This window comes from Bubalus kerabau, chromosome 2, assembly GCF_029407905.1.
Source record: "Bubalus kerabau isolate K-KA32 ecotype Philippines breed swamp buffalo chromosome 2, PCC_UOA_SB_1v2, whole genome shotgun sequence".
Classification (NCBI taxonomy): domain Eukaryota; kingdom Metazoa; phylum Chordata; class Mammalia; order Artiodactyla; family Bovidae; genus Bubalus; species Bubalus kerabau.
In genome coordinates this window covers 110,818,707-110,835,869 of record NC_073625.1, presented here as the reverse complement: position 1 = coordinate 110,835,869, position 17,163 = coordinate 110,818,707, and the positions used below count along the sequence as shown (strand labels likewise).

Here is a 17,163-nt window from a genome sequence, read left to right as displayed (position 1 = left end):
GTAGAGTCTCTGCTTTAAACTGTGGGTGTCAAGAATGCTTAATCTGGATCCAAGAAGTAAGCCAAGAAACAAGAATCAGAACTAGAACTCAGACGTGCACATCCTTGTTGCTACTAACACAGATTTGATCACAATTCATTACATTGGGGAAACAAAAGTAACCTCATTTTAATAAAAATTACAATGTACTAAGTATTTCCATGATCTTCAAGGAATCAGTCTCTCTGGTTCTCAGCTTCCTAGGCACAATCAAATGAGTTTAGTAAGGTAATTTCTAACAATTTCTAAAGGCTCCTTCTCTTATTAATATTTATAGTTTCACATTATAAAGGCCTAGACCAGAGTGAATTTCTATACTCTGAGAGTGAATTTCTGAGCATTTCAGATATAATATCAAAAGAAATCATCTAAATTATCAAATATAGTATATAAGAGAGCCTTGATAAATCCCAAGATATTTTAGCAAAGTAAGAGGATTTTATTACTTGTTGGAAAATGCATATTATTGCTATATTTACAATATGCATGATGCATATTATAAGATAATATTATTTCTTGTTGGAATATGCATATGTCATGCATATTACATGTTGGAATATGCATTCAGTATTACATACTCAAAAAAAATTTATGTGTAAAGAAAGAATATAAATTTCTCAGTGAAAAGGAGCTGATTCACTGAGAGAAACAGTTAGAAGAGGGAGGTGAGTTGTCAGCAAAGGAACCACAAAATTAAGTCTAAATGTAACTTCAGCTTCAGGGAAAAAGGACAAGAAGTGTCCTTACAATGATAATGGCGTATCTCTCTTTGAACAAATCTATCAGAAAGTGTATGAGTCTATGAAGTAGCTCTACTGAGCAAGACACTTAAAATAGCAATGCTTTAAACCACAGTTGCCTCTGTGTGTGTCATTTCCAAGAACTCAATAGCATGCGTGGTCATCAGGACTGTCATCTGCAAACATTCAAAAGAATTTCCAACTCACCCCAAGTGAGAGTAGCCAGGGTCAGGAGCTCAGGGATGGAATCCTGACATACTACATATTCTGGAGAATACGGGTCTGTTTGAACTTCAGCATCCCGATAATCAGTCTGAGTGCCCACCGTGTACTTCGAAGGAATGGGCAGGTACTTAGTTGGAGGAGGAGGAAAAGTATATGGATCTGCCCTAAAAAGGAAAATTATTTTAAAAATTGAAACCTGATATAATCACTTAATACCTATCAATAGGTTTTGCAACATATATGATTAAGAGTTAAGTCTTTCTATGTAAAATGCCCTTGTGAATCAATAAGACAGTTAAATAGCCACAGAAAAATGAGTCAAGGACAGTCAGAAAACAAAAAGTAAAACTTCTAACAATCATATGAAAAGATAATGAACATAACATAACCAAAGAAAATTAAATTAAAACATTAAGATGCTATTTAATTATATCACATAAAGTAAAAGTGAAAGTGAAGTTGCTCAGTGGTGTCCGACTCTTTGTGACCCCATGGACTGTAGCCTGCCAGGCTTCTCTGTCCATGGGATTCTCCAGGCAAGAATACTGGAGTGGGTTACCACTTCCTCCTCCAGGGGATCTTCCCGACCCAGGGATCGAACCCGGGTCTCCTGCATTGGAGGCAGACGCTTTAACCTCTGAGCCACAGGGAAGCACATAAGCAATGATTTAAAAGATTGAAAGTACTTAGCATCAATGAACTTGTGAAGAAACAGGCATTCTCATAAACTGCTGATGAAAATACAAACAGGTAAACCTAACTAACAAGTGACTAAATATATATCAAACCCTTAAAACACCCTTTTGCCCAAGCAATGGTGCTCCTAGGAATTTATTATGGGGAATAAGTCAATGAGTGTGCAAAGATATATGCAAACATGTTTATAAAGTCTCATTTATAAGAGTAAAAAACTTCTCAATGGCTAATTTTATTTTTAAAAGTGGTTATATCTGGGGTCATTAGGCATCAACCTTGGATCCATTATATTCACCTTTTTTTTTTTTCATTTTATTTTTAAGCACAGAAAAACTTATAAATTCACTTAAACATGTGCCTACCCTTATCCATAATTTAACAAAAAGCATAGTAGCACATAGTGCAGTGGGTTTTTTTTACTTTTGAGTTTGCATCCCTCAATCCCTTTTTCTTCCTTTTCCACCCATAGCAGTACCCTTTCTATATACCTGATATCTAGGATCTTCCCAACCCCGGGATTGAACCTGCGTCTCTTAAGTCTCCTGCAATCGCAAGCGGGTTCTTTACCACTAGTGCCCCCTGGGAAGCCCATCTAGGACATATACCCCAGATGTATCCTTGAATTACATCCTCCTTATTTTTTGCACACTTATTTTCTACAACTGACACAAATAGTTTATTTTACTGTTTGACTAACATGAAATCATATTATAAGTACAGTTTTGCATCTTGCTGTTTTGACTAAACAACACTTCATGGAATCACAAACTTAAATAATGACCATCAGTAGAAAAACTGTTTAAAAATGGTACAGCCATAATTTTTATCCAGCTATTAAAAGTAACAATGTAATCTATATGAATGAACAAAAATGTCTATGATCTAATGTAAAGTAGAAAAAAGAACACTATAAAGCAGTATGTACAACAGGAGTACACTTTTATGTTTTTATAGACTGCTACTGGGCACATAAAAATTCCTAAATGGATATACAATAATAAAAGCAATTATTTCTGGATAGTATGATTATAGAGAGAAGTTTTTCATGTTTATAGTCTTTTGAATTTTCTAATTTTTTTAACCTGTACATATACTACTTATAAAATAAATATATATATATAGGTATATATACCACTTCCATTTAAAATAAATCTTTTTTCTAGTTGGTAGAAGAATTGATTAAATTGCATAAATAAATATAATGGAAAAAAGAGATTTCCATTAAGAAAAATAGTCAAAGGCAATGGGAGGTACTTATACATGAACATAGCATGTACATCTTAGCTCAAAGAAAAATGCATTTCAAGCCAATCAGAAAGAAGTGTCTATTTGGCAGTTCAACCTGTGATGGAACAGTACTTTAAATAGATTTTAATGCTGAAATCTAACAGGTACTGAAATCATTTTTTTCAGCAGTTGCTATTAATTTCCAACATAAGTAGACAATATAAGTATATATACTTTCTTATGTTTTCAGCAGAAAGTATTCTACTATAAAAATTCTACTTGAGGAAATAACTTCAAATTGCCTTTATATTATCCCAGGTCATGTGAATATTATTATAAAACCATCAGCTTGGATCAAGAGAATAAATTATTGCTTTCCAAATTAGTTTCACATTTGACCCATCTGATTAAACGTGCTAAGATTATGGCAAAGCCTGAGGAATCCCTCTGCCAAAGCTTTCTGCTGACTTGGGACCCTTCTCCGTGGGTCTGAGGAGAGGATGCAAAGGAGGAATGCTACTTGGATAAAAGTCCTGTGTAACTTAACAGCACAGTTCCTTTCTTAATTAACTTGTTATTTTTCTCCAACCTATTCTTCTCTCCATTTCAGTTGGTTTCAAGGGAGAGTAAAATGTGAATAAGAGCAAGCAAAAAATCTTCTCTCCCAGCTCTGCCCAACCTCAATCAGGACCCAACACCAGAAAGACCCCACATCTGCTCCCTACTTGGCTTGAGCTCTGCCTGGTCCTGGATCACATCCTTAGCCTCACTTAGTCTGTTTAAGGATGGTATCCTTTCAGCAGCTCCTACTGCTCCACACCCTCCATCTAGACCCTCCCTCCTCTAATACCAGCCACCATCAAAGAAGACACTGTCTGCCACACCCACAGTCTTTTAAATTTTCCCCTTCTAGTCCCAACAAAACTACATGCAGGGCTTCCCTGGTGGTCCAGTGGTAAAGAATCTACCTGCCAGTGCAGGAGACACAGGTTTGATCCCTGGTCCAGGAAGATCCCACATGCATGGAGCATCTAAGCCCTGCACCACAACTATTAAGCCTTGCTCTAGAGCTCAGGGACCACAACCACTGAACCCACACGCTGCAACTGAAGCCCGTGTGCCCTAGAGCCCATGCAACAAGAGAAGCCACCACAATGAGAAGCCCTTGCAATGCAACAAAGAAGAGCCCCAGCTCTCTGCAACTAGAGAAAAGCAAGCACAGCAACAAAGACCCACTCAACTAAGAATGAATAATAAATACATTTTTAAAAACCTACACACAAAGAGGAGCTTCACAGAGCTAGCAAAGGCTTTTGTGTAGACATGAGTTTTCAACCCCTTCAGGTAAATACCAAGGAGTAGGACTGCCGGATCATATGTTAAGAGTACGTGTATAGTCTTTTTTTTAAGAGTCTTAGACAAATTTTATTTTGGTGTGTCAATACATTAACATTCATGATTCAGGTGAGAATCACTAACATTTCTACAGATGAGTAATAATAGTATTAGTATTTTTCACTCATTCAATAAATGTGTCTTGAGTGCATAGGGATTAAAGTTCAATCCACATGGTCATTTACAGACGTCTCATTTCCATGAAGTGCATCATTCAGAACAGAAGATAATACCATATTGTATACAGTATGCATAGTCTTGTAAGAAACTGACAACCTGTCTTCTGAAGTGACTACAGCATTTTGCACTTCCATCAAAAATGAAAATTCCTGTTGCTCAATATTTTGTGGTGTTAGTGTTCCAGATTCTGGCCACTCTAACAGTTGTATAGTGGTATACTGTTTTAATTTGCATTTCCACTTATTTGCCATTTGTATATCTTCTTTGGTGAGGTGTCTGTTAAGGTCTTTGACCTTTTTTTAATGAAGTCCAGATTACCCATTATTTCTTTAATGGATCGTGATTTTGACGTTGTGTCTAAAAAGTCATCACCATTCCCAAGACCATCTAGGTTTTTCCTATGTAATCTAAGAGTTTTATATTTTTGTATTCTACACTGAGGTCTGTGATCCATTTTAAGTTAATTTTGTGAAGGGTGTAAGAGTTGTGTCTAAATTCATTTTTTTTTTTGCATGTAGATGTCCCGTTGTTCCAACATCACTTGTTAAAAAGACTGTCTTTGCTCCATTGTATTGCCTTTGCTCTTTTGCCAAAGATTGTTATTCAGTCACTAAGTTGTGTCCAACTCTTTGTGACCCCATGGACTGCAGCACACCAGGGTTCCTTGTCCTTCACTACCTCCTGGACTTTGCTTAAATTCATGTCCATTGAGTCAGTGATGCTATCTAACCATCTCCTCTTCTGTCAAAGATTGGCTGATTATAAGCATGTGGGTCTATCTCTGGGCTCTCTATTCTATTTCATCTGTCTATTCTTTCCATAACATCACAGTTTTTAAAAAATTTTTTATTTATTTCTTTTTGGCTGTGCAGGATCTTTGTTGCTAGGTGGGCTTTTCTCTAGTTGTGGCAAGCAGGGGCTACTCTCTAGTTGCTGTGCAGACTTCCCTCGCAGTGGCTTCTCTTGTTGAGGAGCATGGGCTCTAGGGCCCAAGGGCTTCAGTAGCTGTGGCTCCCAGGTTCTAGATCACAGACTCAATAGTTGTGGTACACAAGTTTAGTTGCTCCATGGCATGTGCGATTGTCCCAGAACCAGGGATTGAACCCATGTCTCCTGTACTGGCAGGTGGATGCTTTACCACTGAGCTACCAGGGAAGGCCAATACCACACTTTCTCGATTATAATAGCTTGAAGTCAGGTTGTGTCAGTCCTCCAACTCTGTCCTTCTCTAATACTGTGCTGCTTATTCTCAGGTTTTTTGCTTCTTCAGGTAAGCTTTAGAATCACTTTGTCAATATCCACAAAATAACTTGCAGGAATTTTGGTTGAGACTACCTGGACTCTATACTTCACACTGGGAAGACATGACATACTGACACCATTGAATCTTCCCATCAACAACCATGGAATACTTCTCCACTTATTTATAGTTCTTCTTTGATTTCTTCCACTGAAGTGTTATAGTTTTCCTTAAATAGATCTTGTATTTTATTAAATTTATACTTAAGTATTGCATTTGTTGATGCTAATGTAAATGGCACTGTGTTTTATATTTCAAATTCCACTTGTTCTATACAGGTATATAGGAAAGCAGATGACTTTTGTATACTAACCTTGTATCCTACAACCTTGCTATAATCACTTATTAACTTATTAACCCCACTTATTTTTTTTAAGTCAATTCATTCTGATTTTCTACAAAGATGAACATGCCACCTGCTAAAAGTTTTATCGCTGCTCTTTCCGCCATCTTTCCATGCCGCCAGAATGGTGCACATGAATGTCTTGGCTGATGCTCTCAAGAGTATCAACAATACTGAAAAGAGAGGCAAATGCCAGGTCCTTATTAGGCCATGCTCCAAAGTCATCGCCAGGTTTCTAATTGTGATGATGAAGCATGGTTGCATTGGCGAGTTTGAAATCACTGATGATCACAGGGCTGGGGAAACTGTTGTGAACCTCACAGGAAGGCTAAGTAAGTGTGGAGTGATCAGCCCCAGATTTGATGTGCAACTCAAAAATCTAGAAAAATGGCAGAATAACCATTAAGTATGAGGTAGGTTTTTAGTACACATTCTTCATAAGGTTGAAGATGTTCCTCTCTAATTTTAGTTAACTGAGAGTTTTTGTCATGAAGGGTATCGGGTACTGTCAAATAGTTTTTCTGCCTCTATTAATATGATCATGTGATCTTTCTTTTTCAGTCTGTTGACATGATCCATTACATTAACTGATTTTAAAATGCAGTACTACCTTGCATGCCTGGGATAAATTCCACTTGGATGTGGTGTATAACTCCTATTATATATTTCTGGATTTGATTTGCTAATACTTTGTTGAGGATTTCCATGCCTACATTTATGAGAGATGTTGGTTTGTAGTTTTCTTTATGGCAACTCACTCCAGTATTCTTGCCTGGAGAACCCCATGGACAGAGGAGCCTAGCAGGCTACACTTCATGGGATCTCAAGAGAGGTACATGACTTAGCACTATCTTTCTTTTTCTTTCTTTCTTAATGTCTTTGTCTGATTTTGGTATTAGGGTAATGCTGGCCTTACAGAATGAGTGAGCTTCTACTACCTGAAAGAGATTGTAGAGAATGGTATAATTTCTTCCTTGAATGTTTGGTAGAATCACCAGCAGACCCCATCCAAGCCTGGTGCTTTATGTTTTAGAAAGCTATTAATTATCGCTTCAGAGAAGTTTAATAGATTAAGGCCTATTCAGATTTCCTATTTCTTTTGAGTTCTGGCAAGTTGTATTTCAAGTAATTAGCCCTTTTCATCTACATTATCAACTCTATTGTAGGCAAAGAGTTATTCACAATATTCCTTTATTATCTTTTTAATGCCATAGGATCTGTAGTGATCCTTTTTCATTTCTGATGTTAGTAATCTGTGTCCTCTCTCTTCTTCTCTTAGTTAAGTCTGCCTAGAGACTTAACAGTTTTTGTGAGCTTTTCAAAGAACTCTGTGGTTTCATTTACTTTTTCTATCAATTTCCTTGGTCAAGTCCATTAATTACTTATTATTTATTTTCTTCTGCTTGCTTTGGATGTACTTTGCTCTTCTTTTTCTAGTTTCTCAAGGTGGAAGCTTATATGATTGATTTAAATCTGTCTTCTTTTCTAATACATGCATTCAATGCTATACATTTCCCACTAAGCACTGCTTTCGTTTCATTCCACAAGTTTTCATAATTTACATTGTCATTTTCATTAAGTTTAAAATATTTTAAAATGTCTCTTGAAACGTCTGCTTTCACCCATGCTATTTAGAAATGTATTGTTTAATATCCACATATTTGGGGGTTTTCAGTTATCTCTCTGTTCTTAATTTCTAGTTTAATACCACTATGATCTGACAGAAGACGTTGTATAACTTCTGTGTTTTTACATTTATTAAAGTATGTTTAACGGTCCAGAATGTGGTTTATCTTGGTGAATGTTCTGTGTGAGCTTCAGAAGAACGTATACTCTATTGTTGTTGAATAAGTAGTCTATAGATACCAATTATATCCAGCTGATAAAGTATGCTAGGGCCTTACTAACTTTCTGCCTGTTAGATATATCCACTTTCTACATGAGGGTATTGAAGTCCCCCACTGTGATAGTGAATTCATTTACTTTGTAATTCTATCAGTTTTTGTCACATGCAGTCTGACACTCTGTCATTAGGTATATATACATTAAGGATTATTATGTCTTCTTGGAGAACTGACCTCTTTTTCATTACATAATGCCTCTCTTTATCCCTGATAATCCTCCATGAAGTCTGCTCTGTCTGAAATTATTATAGCTACTGTTGCTTTCTTTTAGTGTTAGCATGCTATATTTTCCTCTATCCATTTATTTTCTTTTTTTAACATTCTTACTGAAGTACAGTTGATGTATAACATGTTATAGATGGGCAAGAATCCCTTAGAAGGAATGGAGTAGCCCTCATAGTCAACAAAAGAATCTGAAATGCAGTACTTGGGGGTAATCTCAAAAATTACAGGATGATCTCAGTTTATTTCTAAGGCAAACCATTCAGCATTACAGTAATCCAAGTCTATGCCCCAACCACTAATGCTGAAGAAGATGAAGTTGAACAGTTTTATGAAGACCTACAAGTCCTTCTAGAACTAACACCAAAAAAAGATGTCCTTTTCATCACAAGGACTGGAATGCAAAAACAGGAAGCCAAGAGATACCTAGAGTAACAGGCAAGTTTGGCCTTGGAATACAAAATGAAGTAGGACAAAGGCTAACAGAGCTTTGCCAAAACACACTGGTCATAGCAAACATCCTCTTTCAACAACACAAGAAATGACTCTACACATGGCCATCACCAGATGGTCAATACCAAAATCAGATTGATTATATTCTTTGGAACCAAAGAAGGAGAAGCTCTAAACAGTCAGCAAAAACAAAATCTGGAGTTGACTGTGATTCAGATCATCAGCTCCTTACTGCAAAATTCAGGCTCAAATTGAAGAAAGCAGGGAAAATCACTAGGCCATTCAGGTATGACCTAAATTAAATCCCTTATGATTATACAGTGGAGGTGACAAATAGATTCAAGGGATTAGATCTGGTGGACAAGAGTGCCTGAGGAAGTATGGATGGAGGTTCGGCACATTGTTTATAGAAGGTGGTGACCAGAACTATCCCCAAGAAAAAGAAATGCAAGAAGTCAAAGTGATTGTCTGAAGAGGCCCTACAAATAACTGGGAAAAGAGCAGCGAAAGGCAAAGGAGAAAGGGAAAGATATACCCAACTGAATGCAAAGTTCCAGAGAATAGTAAGGAGAAAAAAGAAAGCCTTCTTAAATGAACAATGAAAAGAAACAGAGGCAAACAAAGAGAAAGACGAGAGATCTCTTCAAGGTGGGAATACCAAGGGACCATTTCATGCAAAGATGGGCACAATAAAAGACAGAAACGGCAAGGAGCTAACAGAAGGAGAAGACATTAAGAAGAGGTGGCAAGAATACACAGAAGAATTGTACAAAAAAGGTCTTAATGACCTGGATAACCACAATGGTGTGGTCACTCACCTAGAGCCAGACATCCTGGAGTGTGAAGTCAAGTGGACCTTAGGAAACGTCACTACAAATAAAGCTAGTGGAGTTGATGGAAGTCTAGCTGAGTTACTTCAAATCCTAAAAGATGATGCTTTAGCAGCACTTTAACAGTGCTTCACTCAATACGCTGGTAAATTTGGAAAACTCAGCAGGGGCCACAGGACTGGAAAAGGTCAGTTTCCATTCCAATCCCAAAGAGAAGAGCAATGCCAAAGAATGTTCAAATTATTGTACAATTGCACTCATTTCACATGCTAGCAAGATTATGCTCAAAATCCTTCAAGCTAGGCTTCATCAGCATGTGAACCAAGAACTTACAGATTGAGGGCAGGAGGAGAAGTGGGCAACAGAGGATGAGATGGTTGGATGGCATCACTGACTCAATGGACATGAGTTTGAGCAAACTCAAGGAGATAGTGAAGGGACAGTGAAGCCTGGCGTGCTGTAGCCCATGGTGTTACAAAGAGTTGGACACAACTTAGCAACAGAACAACAACAAGAACAAATAATTTCACAATTTGTATGGAAATCCAAAAAACCTCAAATAGGCAAAGCTATCTTGAGAAAGAAGAATGGAACTGGAGGAATCAACCTGCCTGACTTCAGGCTCTACTACAAAGCCACAGTCATCAAGACAGTATGGTACTGGCACAAAGACAGAAATATAGATCAATGGAACAAAATAGAAAGCCCAGAGATAAATCCACGCACATATGGACACCTTATCTTTGACAAAGGAGGCAAGAATATACAATGGATTAAAGACAATCTCTTTAACAAGTGGTGCTGGGAAAACTGGTCAACCACTTGTAAAAGAATGAAACTAGAACACTTTCTAACACCATACACAAAAATAAACTCAAAATGGATTAAAGATCTAAACGTAAGACCAGAAACTATAAAACTCCTAGAGGAGAACATAGGCAAAGCACTCTCCGACATACATCACAGCAGGATCCTCTATGACCCACCTTCCAGAATATCGGAAATAAAAGCAAAAATAAACAAACGGGACCTAATTAAACTTAAAAGCTTCTGCACAACAAAGGAAACTATAAGCAAGGTGAAAAGGCAGCCTTCAGAATGGGAGAAAATAATAGCAAATGAAGCAACTGACAAACAACTAATCTCAAAAATATACAAGCAACTCCTACAGCTCAACTCCAGAAAAATAAATGACCCAATCAAAAAATGGGCCAAAGAACTAAATAGACATTTCTCCAAAGAAGACATACAGATGGCTAACAAACACATGAAAAGATGCTCACCATCACTCATTATCAGAGAAATGCAAATCAAAACCACTATGAGGTACCATTTCATGCCAGTCAGAATGGCTGCAATCCAAAAGTCTACAAGCAATAAATGCTGGAGAGGGTGTGGAGAAAAGGAAACCCTCTTACACTGTTGGTGGGAATGCAAACTAGTACAGCCACTATGGAGAACAGTGTGGAGATTCCTTAAAAAACTGGAAATAGAACTGCCTTATGATTCAGCAATCCCACTGCTGGGCATACACACTGAGGAAACCAGAAGGGAAAGAGACACGTGTACCCCAATGTTCATCGCAGCACTGTTTATAATAGCCAGGACATGGAAGCAACCTAGATGTCCATCAGCAGATGAATGGATAAGAAAGCTGTGGTACATACACACAATGGACTATCACTCAGCCATTAAAAAGAATACATTTGAATCAGTTCTAATGAGGTGGATGAAACTGCAGCCTATTATACAGAGTGAAGTAAGCCAGAAAGAAAAACACCAATACAGTATACTAACGCATATATATGGAATTTAGAAAGATGGTAACGATAACCCTGTATATGAGACAGCAAAAGAGACACTGATGTATAGAACAGTCTTTTGGACTCTGTGGGAGAGGGAGAGGGTGGGAAGATTTGGGAGAATGGCATTGAAATATGTATAATATCATGTATGAAATGAGTTGCCAGTCCAGGTTCGATGCACGATACTGGATGCTTGGGGCTGGTACACTGGGACGACCCAGAGGGATGGTATTTGGAGGGAGGAGGGAGGAGAGTTTAGGATGGGGAACACATGTATGCCTGTGGTGGATTCACTTCAATATATGGCAGAACCGATACAATATTGTAAAGTCTAAAAATAAAATAAAATTTTAAAAAAATGAAAAAAAAATTCTGTAAAAAAAAAAAAAAACAAATACAATATAGTATTTCACAATTTTTAAATGTTATGCTCCATTTATAGTTATAAAATATTGGCTATATTTCCTGTGTTGTACAATATATCCTTGTAGATTATTTTATATAATATATATTATAGTTTGTATCTCTTAATCCCCTATTCCTATATTGTCCTTCCCTTTTTCCCTTTCCCCACTGCTAACCACCAGTTTGTACCCTAAATCTGTGAGTCTATTTCTTTTTTGTTACATTCACTAGTTTGTTGTATGTTTTAGACTCCAGAAATAAGTAATATCATACAGCATTTGTCTTTTGCTAACTTCACTTAGTATATTTTCTAAATCATCCATGTTGTTCCAAGTGGAAAAATTTCATTCTTTTTTATGGCTAATAGTCCATTGCATATATAAACCACACTTTACTTATCCATTCATTTGTTGATGGACATGTGAGTTGCTTCCATATTTTGTCAATGGTGAATAATGCTGCTATGAACATTGGGGTGCATGTATTTCTTCAAAATAGTGGGTATTTTTTTTCAGACATATATCCAGGAGTCGAATTGTTGGATTATATGTTTGTTCTATTTTTAGTTTTTTGAGAAACCACCATCCTATTTTCCACAGTGACTGCACCAATTTACATTCCCACCAACAGCAGACGAAGATTCCCTTTTCCCCACATCCTTGCCAACATTTGTTATTCATGTTCTTTTTGAAGACAGCCATTCTGACAGGTATGAAGTAACATCTCCTTATGGTTTTGATGGATTAGCAATGTTGAACATCTTTTCATGTGCCTATTGGCCATCTGCATGTCCTCTTTGGAGAAATGTCTATTCAGGTCTTCTGCACATTTTTTAATCGGGTTGTTTGGGATTTTTTTATGTTGTATGAGCTGTTTATATATTTTGGATATTAACCCTTTATGGGTCATCAGATCAGATCAGTCGCTCAGTCGTGTCTGACTCTTTTCAACCCCATGAATTGCAGCACGCCAGGGCTCCCTGTCCATCACCAACCCCCGGAGTTCACTCAGACTCACGTCCATCGAGTCAGTGATGCCATCCAGCCATCTCATCCTCTGTTGTCCCCTTCTCCTCTTGCCCCCAATCCCTCCCAGCATCAGAGTCTTTTCCAATGAGTCAACTCTTCACGTGAGGTGACCAAAGTACTGGAGTTTCAGCTTTAGCATCATTCCTTCCAAAGAATCCCCAGGGCTGATCTCCTTCAGAATGGACTGGTTGGATCTCCTTGCAGTCCAAGGGACTCTCAAGAGTCTTCTCCAACACCACAGTTCAAAAGCATCAATTCTTCGGTACTCAGCCTTCACAGTCCAACTCTCACATCCATACATGACCACTGGAAAAACCATAGCCTTGACTAGACGAACCTTTGTTGGCAAAGTAATGTCTCTGCTTTTGAATATGCTATCTAGGTTGGTCATAACTTTCCTTCCAAGGAGTAAGCGTCTTTTAATTTCATGGCTGCAGTCACCATCTCTAGTGATTTTGGAGCCCAGAAAAATAAGTCTGACACTGTTTCCACTGTTTCCCCATCTATTTCCCATGAAGTGATTGGACCGGATGCCATGATCTTCATTTTCTGAATGTTGAGCTTTAAGTCAATTTTTTCACTCTCCACTTTCACTTTCATTTGTCAATAGTTTCTCCCATTTAGTGGGCTATCTTTTCACACTGTCAACAGTTTCCCTTACTGTGCAAAAGCTTTTAAGTTTATTATGTTCTATTTATTTTCGCTTTTATTTCCTTTGCTTTAGGAGACTGATCCCCAAAAATATTGCTACAAAAGCAAAGCATCTTCCCTACATCCATATAAGAGCCAAAGAAATTCATACATAGTCTTAAAAAATTTGAGGAGAAACTGGAATCATAATTGGCAAGGATTACAGACCTTTGATAACATATATCCTATTTATATAAGACACTGTATCATTAAGAGTAACCATAACTTTTAAATGCATGTTTGAAAGTCCAGACCTATTTCTATTCAGAAATCTTAGGCCTTACAAAAATGTTTATCTTCTCATTCATTTCATGAATACCTTGGATTTTCTTCCCTTATAGAAACATTAAGTTATATTGACATGGAAAAGAGTATAGCAAAAATAGTTGTTGTTGTTGTTTTTAATTTTATTTTATTTTTAAACTTTACAAAATTGTATTAGTTTTGCCAAATATCAAAATGAATCTGCCACAGGTATACATGTGTTCCCCATCCTTAACCCTCCTCCCTCCTCCATCCCCATACCATCCCTCTGGGTCATCCCAGTGCACTAGCCCCAAGCATCCAGTATCGTGCATCGAACCTGGACTGGCAACTCATTTCATACATGATATTATACATGTTTCAATGCCATTCTCCCAAATCTTCCCACCCTCTCCCTCTCCCACAGAGTCCATAAGACTGTTCTATACATCAGTGTCTCTTTTGCTGTCTCGTACACAGGGTTATTGTTACCATCTTTCTAAATTCCATATATATGCGTTAGTATACTGTATTGGTGTTTTTCTTTCTGGCTTACTTCACTCTGTATAATAGGCTGCAGTTTCATCCACCTCATTAGAACTGATTCAAATGTATTCTTTTTAATGGCTGAGTGATAGTCCATTGTGTGTATGTACCACAGCTTTCTTATCCATTCATCTGCTGATGGACATCTAGGTTGCTTCCATGTCCTGGCTATTATAAACAGTGCTGTGATGAACATTGGGGTACACGTGTCTCTTTCCCTTCTGGTTTCCTCAGTGTGTATGCCCAGCAGTGGGATTGCTGAATCATAAGGCAGTTCTATTTCCAGTTTTTTAAGGAATCTCCACACTGTTCTCCATAGTGGCTGTACTAGTTTGCATTCCCACCACAATTTGTATGGAAATACAAAAAACCTCGAATAGCCAAAGCTATCTTGAGAAAGAAGAATGGAACTGGAGGAATCAACCTACCTGACTTCAGGCTCTACTATAAAGCCACAGTTATCAAGACAGTATGGTACTGGCACAAAGACAGAAATATAGATCAATGGAACAAAATAGAAAGCCCAGAGATAAATCCACGCACATATGGACACCTTATCTTTGACAAAGGAGGCAAGAATATACAATGGATTAAAGACAATCTCTTTAACAAGTGGTGCTGGGAAAACTAGTCAACCACTTGTAAAAGAATGAAACTAGAACACTTTCTAACACCATACACAAAAATAAACTCAAAATGGATTAAAGATCTAAACGTAAGACCAGAAACTATAAAACTCCTAGAGGAGAACATAGGCAAAACACTCTCTGACATACATCACAGCAGGATCCTCTATGACCCACCTCCCAGAATATTGGAAATAAAAGCAAAAATAAACAAATAGGACCTAACTAAACTTAAAAGCTTCTGCACATCAAAGGAAACTATTAGCAAGGTGAAAAGACAGCCTTCAGAATGGGAGAGAATAATAGTAAATGAAGCAACTGACGAACAACTACTCTCAAAAATATACAAGCAACTCCTACAGCTCAACTGCAGAAAAATAAATGACCCAATCAAAAAATTAGTTTTTTAATGGGACACTTTACCAAACCTGCTATCTTGCCCTAAAACAAAAGACCAGGGAACTGCACAATAATCCCAGATTCAGCTCTTGTCCTTTACTTTCTTTTCACCTTGGTTCACATTCCTTTGTGGGACAGACACCATGTTGTATGTATCTTTGTATATAGCACACTGCCTTGTGTCCATCAGATGATTAAATTATAAATTCTACATTAAAAAATATTTTCACTGGTTTTCTTGATCAAACGTTGAAGAACTGTTGTCAAATAAGTACATTTCAGAGAAGCAAAAGAGAACATTAAGAGCACTTTCAACTTTTTTACCATAACTCATAATCAAAAATACACTACATACCATAACCATTATATAACTACGAACATATACATTTATCTATTTAAATCAAAAGTTATAAGCAAAAACACAACTACCCTCAATACATCTGATGCTCTTGGTTATTTTCTATTTTGTTTTTTAAAATGCTAATGACCACTAGAAAATGTTCTAATGGTTTATGATCCTTTCTTTAAAATAATGATTCAGAGAACTATCTTCTAGAAACAAATATGGAAGCAAATAATAAATAAAATAAACTGGAAAAAAGTTTTAAAATAACGATTACTTACCTGGTTGATGCAAAAACAACATTGAATGGCATCTGCTGATAAAATGGAAGGAAAGGCCTGGGGAAGAAAGGAAAACACAAACGTGGGACTTTTGCATTGTGTGTTTGCTGAGTTGCCTACCACTGCCAATATTTGTCCCTTAAAATCAGTGAGTTTGAATACTTTATATATCAGCAGTTCTCAAACTTTGGTACACACAAAATCACTGGGGAGTGGGAAGCTGCTGCTGCTAAGTCACTTCAGTCGTGTCCAACTCTGTGCGACCCCAGAGACGGCACCTACCAGGCTCCCCCGTCCCTGGGATTCTCCAGGCAAGAATGCCAGAGTGGGTGGGAGTGGGAAGATTCTTGTTTAAAATTCAAATCCACAGGTCTAGCCCAGCAGACTCAGTGGATACAAGGTAGAGCCAATTAATCTGCATTTGTAATAAACATCCCCATGTGTTTGCTGCAGATGGGAAACAAGCCACACCTGAGAAACAGTGCCCTATACTTAGACTTCAGCTGGTCATTAGTTCCCAGCAACTTCTCAAGTTCCCTGAGATATTCTGAAATTTCCAATATTTACTTTAGACCCCCCACCCCCAAAAGTCTAGGAACTGAGTATACTATGTAAAGAATTCCATTCCTCTGAAAAACTCAGCATCATAAAACATCCATAAGGAGGTTGTTCATAAATAATGTGCATTACAAATTTACTTTCTCAAATGAACTTATGTAGGTATGACATCAAGTTATACATCCGAGTTAGCTATTTTGCTAACTCAGATAGGACCTAGAGGGAAATCAGCATCTTATTTTTATCTAATCTGAGTGTATGATTATCACATGTGTGTATTCATCACGAATGAAACAAGGTGAATCTTTTGACCGTGTTGGTTTTGGTAACATTCACACAAAGACAGCAAGTGTCACCTATCTGCCCTCTTTTATTTTCCCTGCACTATAGCTGTTGTGTGTCTTTGCTCTATCTCACCTCATTTGATGACTTCATTTTGTTCTCCAAGATACATTCTTATTTGCAATTAGTATCTCTAAGGTCAGGCAGACTTAGTTGGAATCCCAGCTCTACACTTGCTAATTCATAATAAAGTAACCTTAAGCAATTTATTTCTCCTCTTTTGGTCTCAGCTTCCTAATTGGTAAAATGGAGATAATATATCCTATCCTATATTTCTGTTCTGAAAATTGATGTTATATACATAAAGCACTTATAAAGTGATACCTGGCATATTGCATGACTT

General features: G+C 37.3%; 1 protein-coding gene across 2 annotated transcripts in view; it reads right to left on the bottom strand.

Annotated features, from left to right (window-relative positions):
* The window catches only part of CFAP91 (cilia and flagella associated protein 91), a 94,121-nt gene that overhangs the window by 61,162 nt on the left and 15,796 nt on the right, over positions 1 to 17,163 (bottom strand). For both annotated transcript variants that reach the window (XM_055568294.1, XM_055568295.1), the window contains 2 exons: positions 15,921 to 15,977; positions 987 to 1,168 (listed from right to left, as the gene is read on the bottom strand). In XM_055568294.1, coding sequence (XP_055424269.1) covers positions 987 to 1,168; positions 15,921 to 15,977 — 239 coding nt within the window. The remainder of the gene's footprint in view (positions 1 to 986; positions 1,169 to 15,920; positions 15,978 to 17,163) is intronic.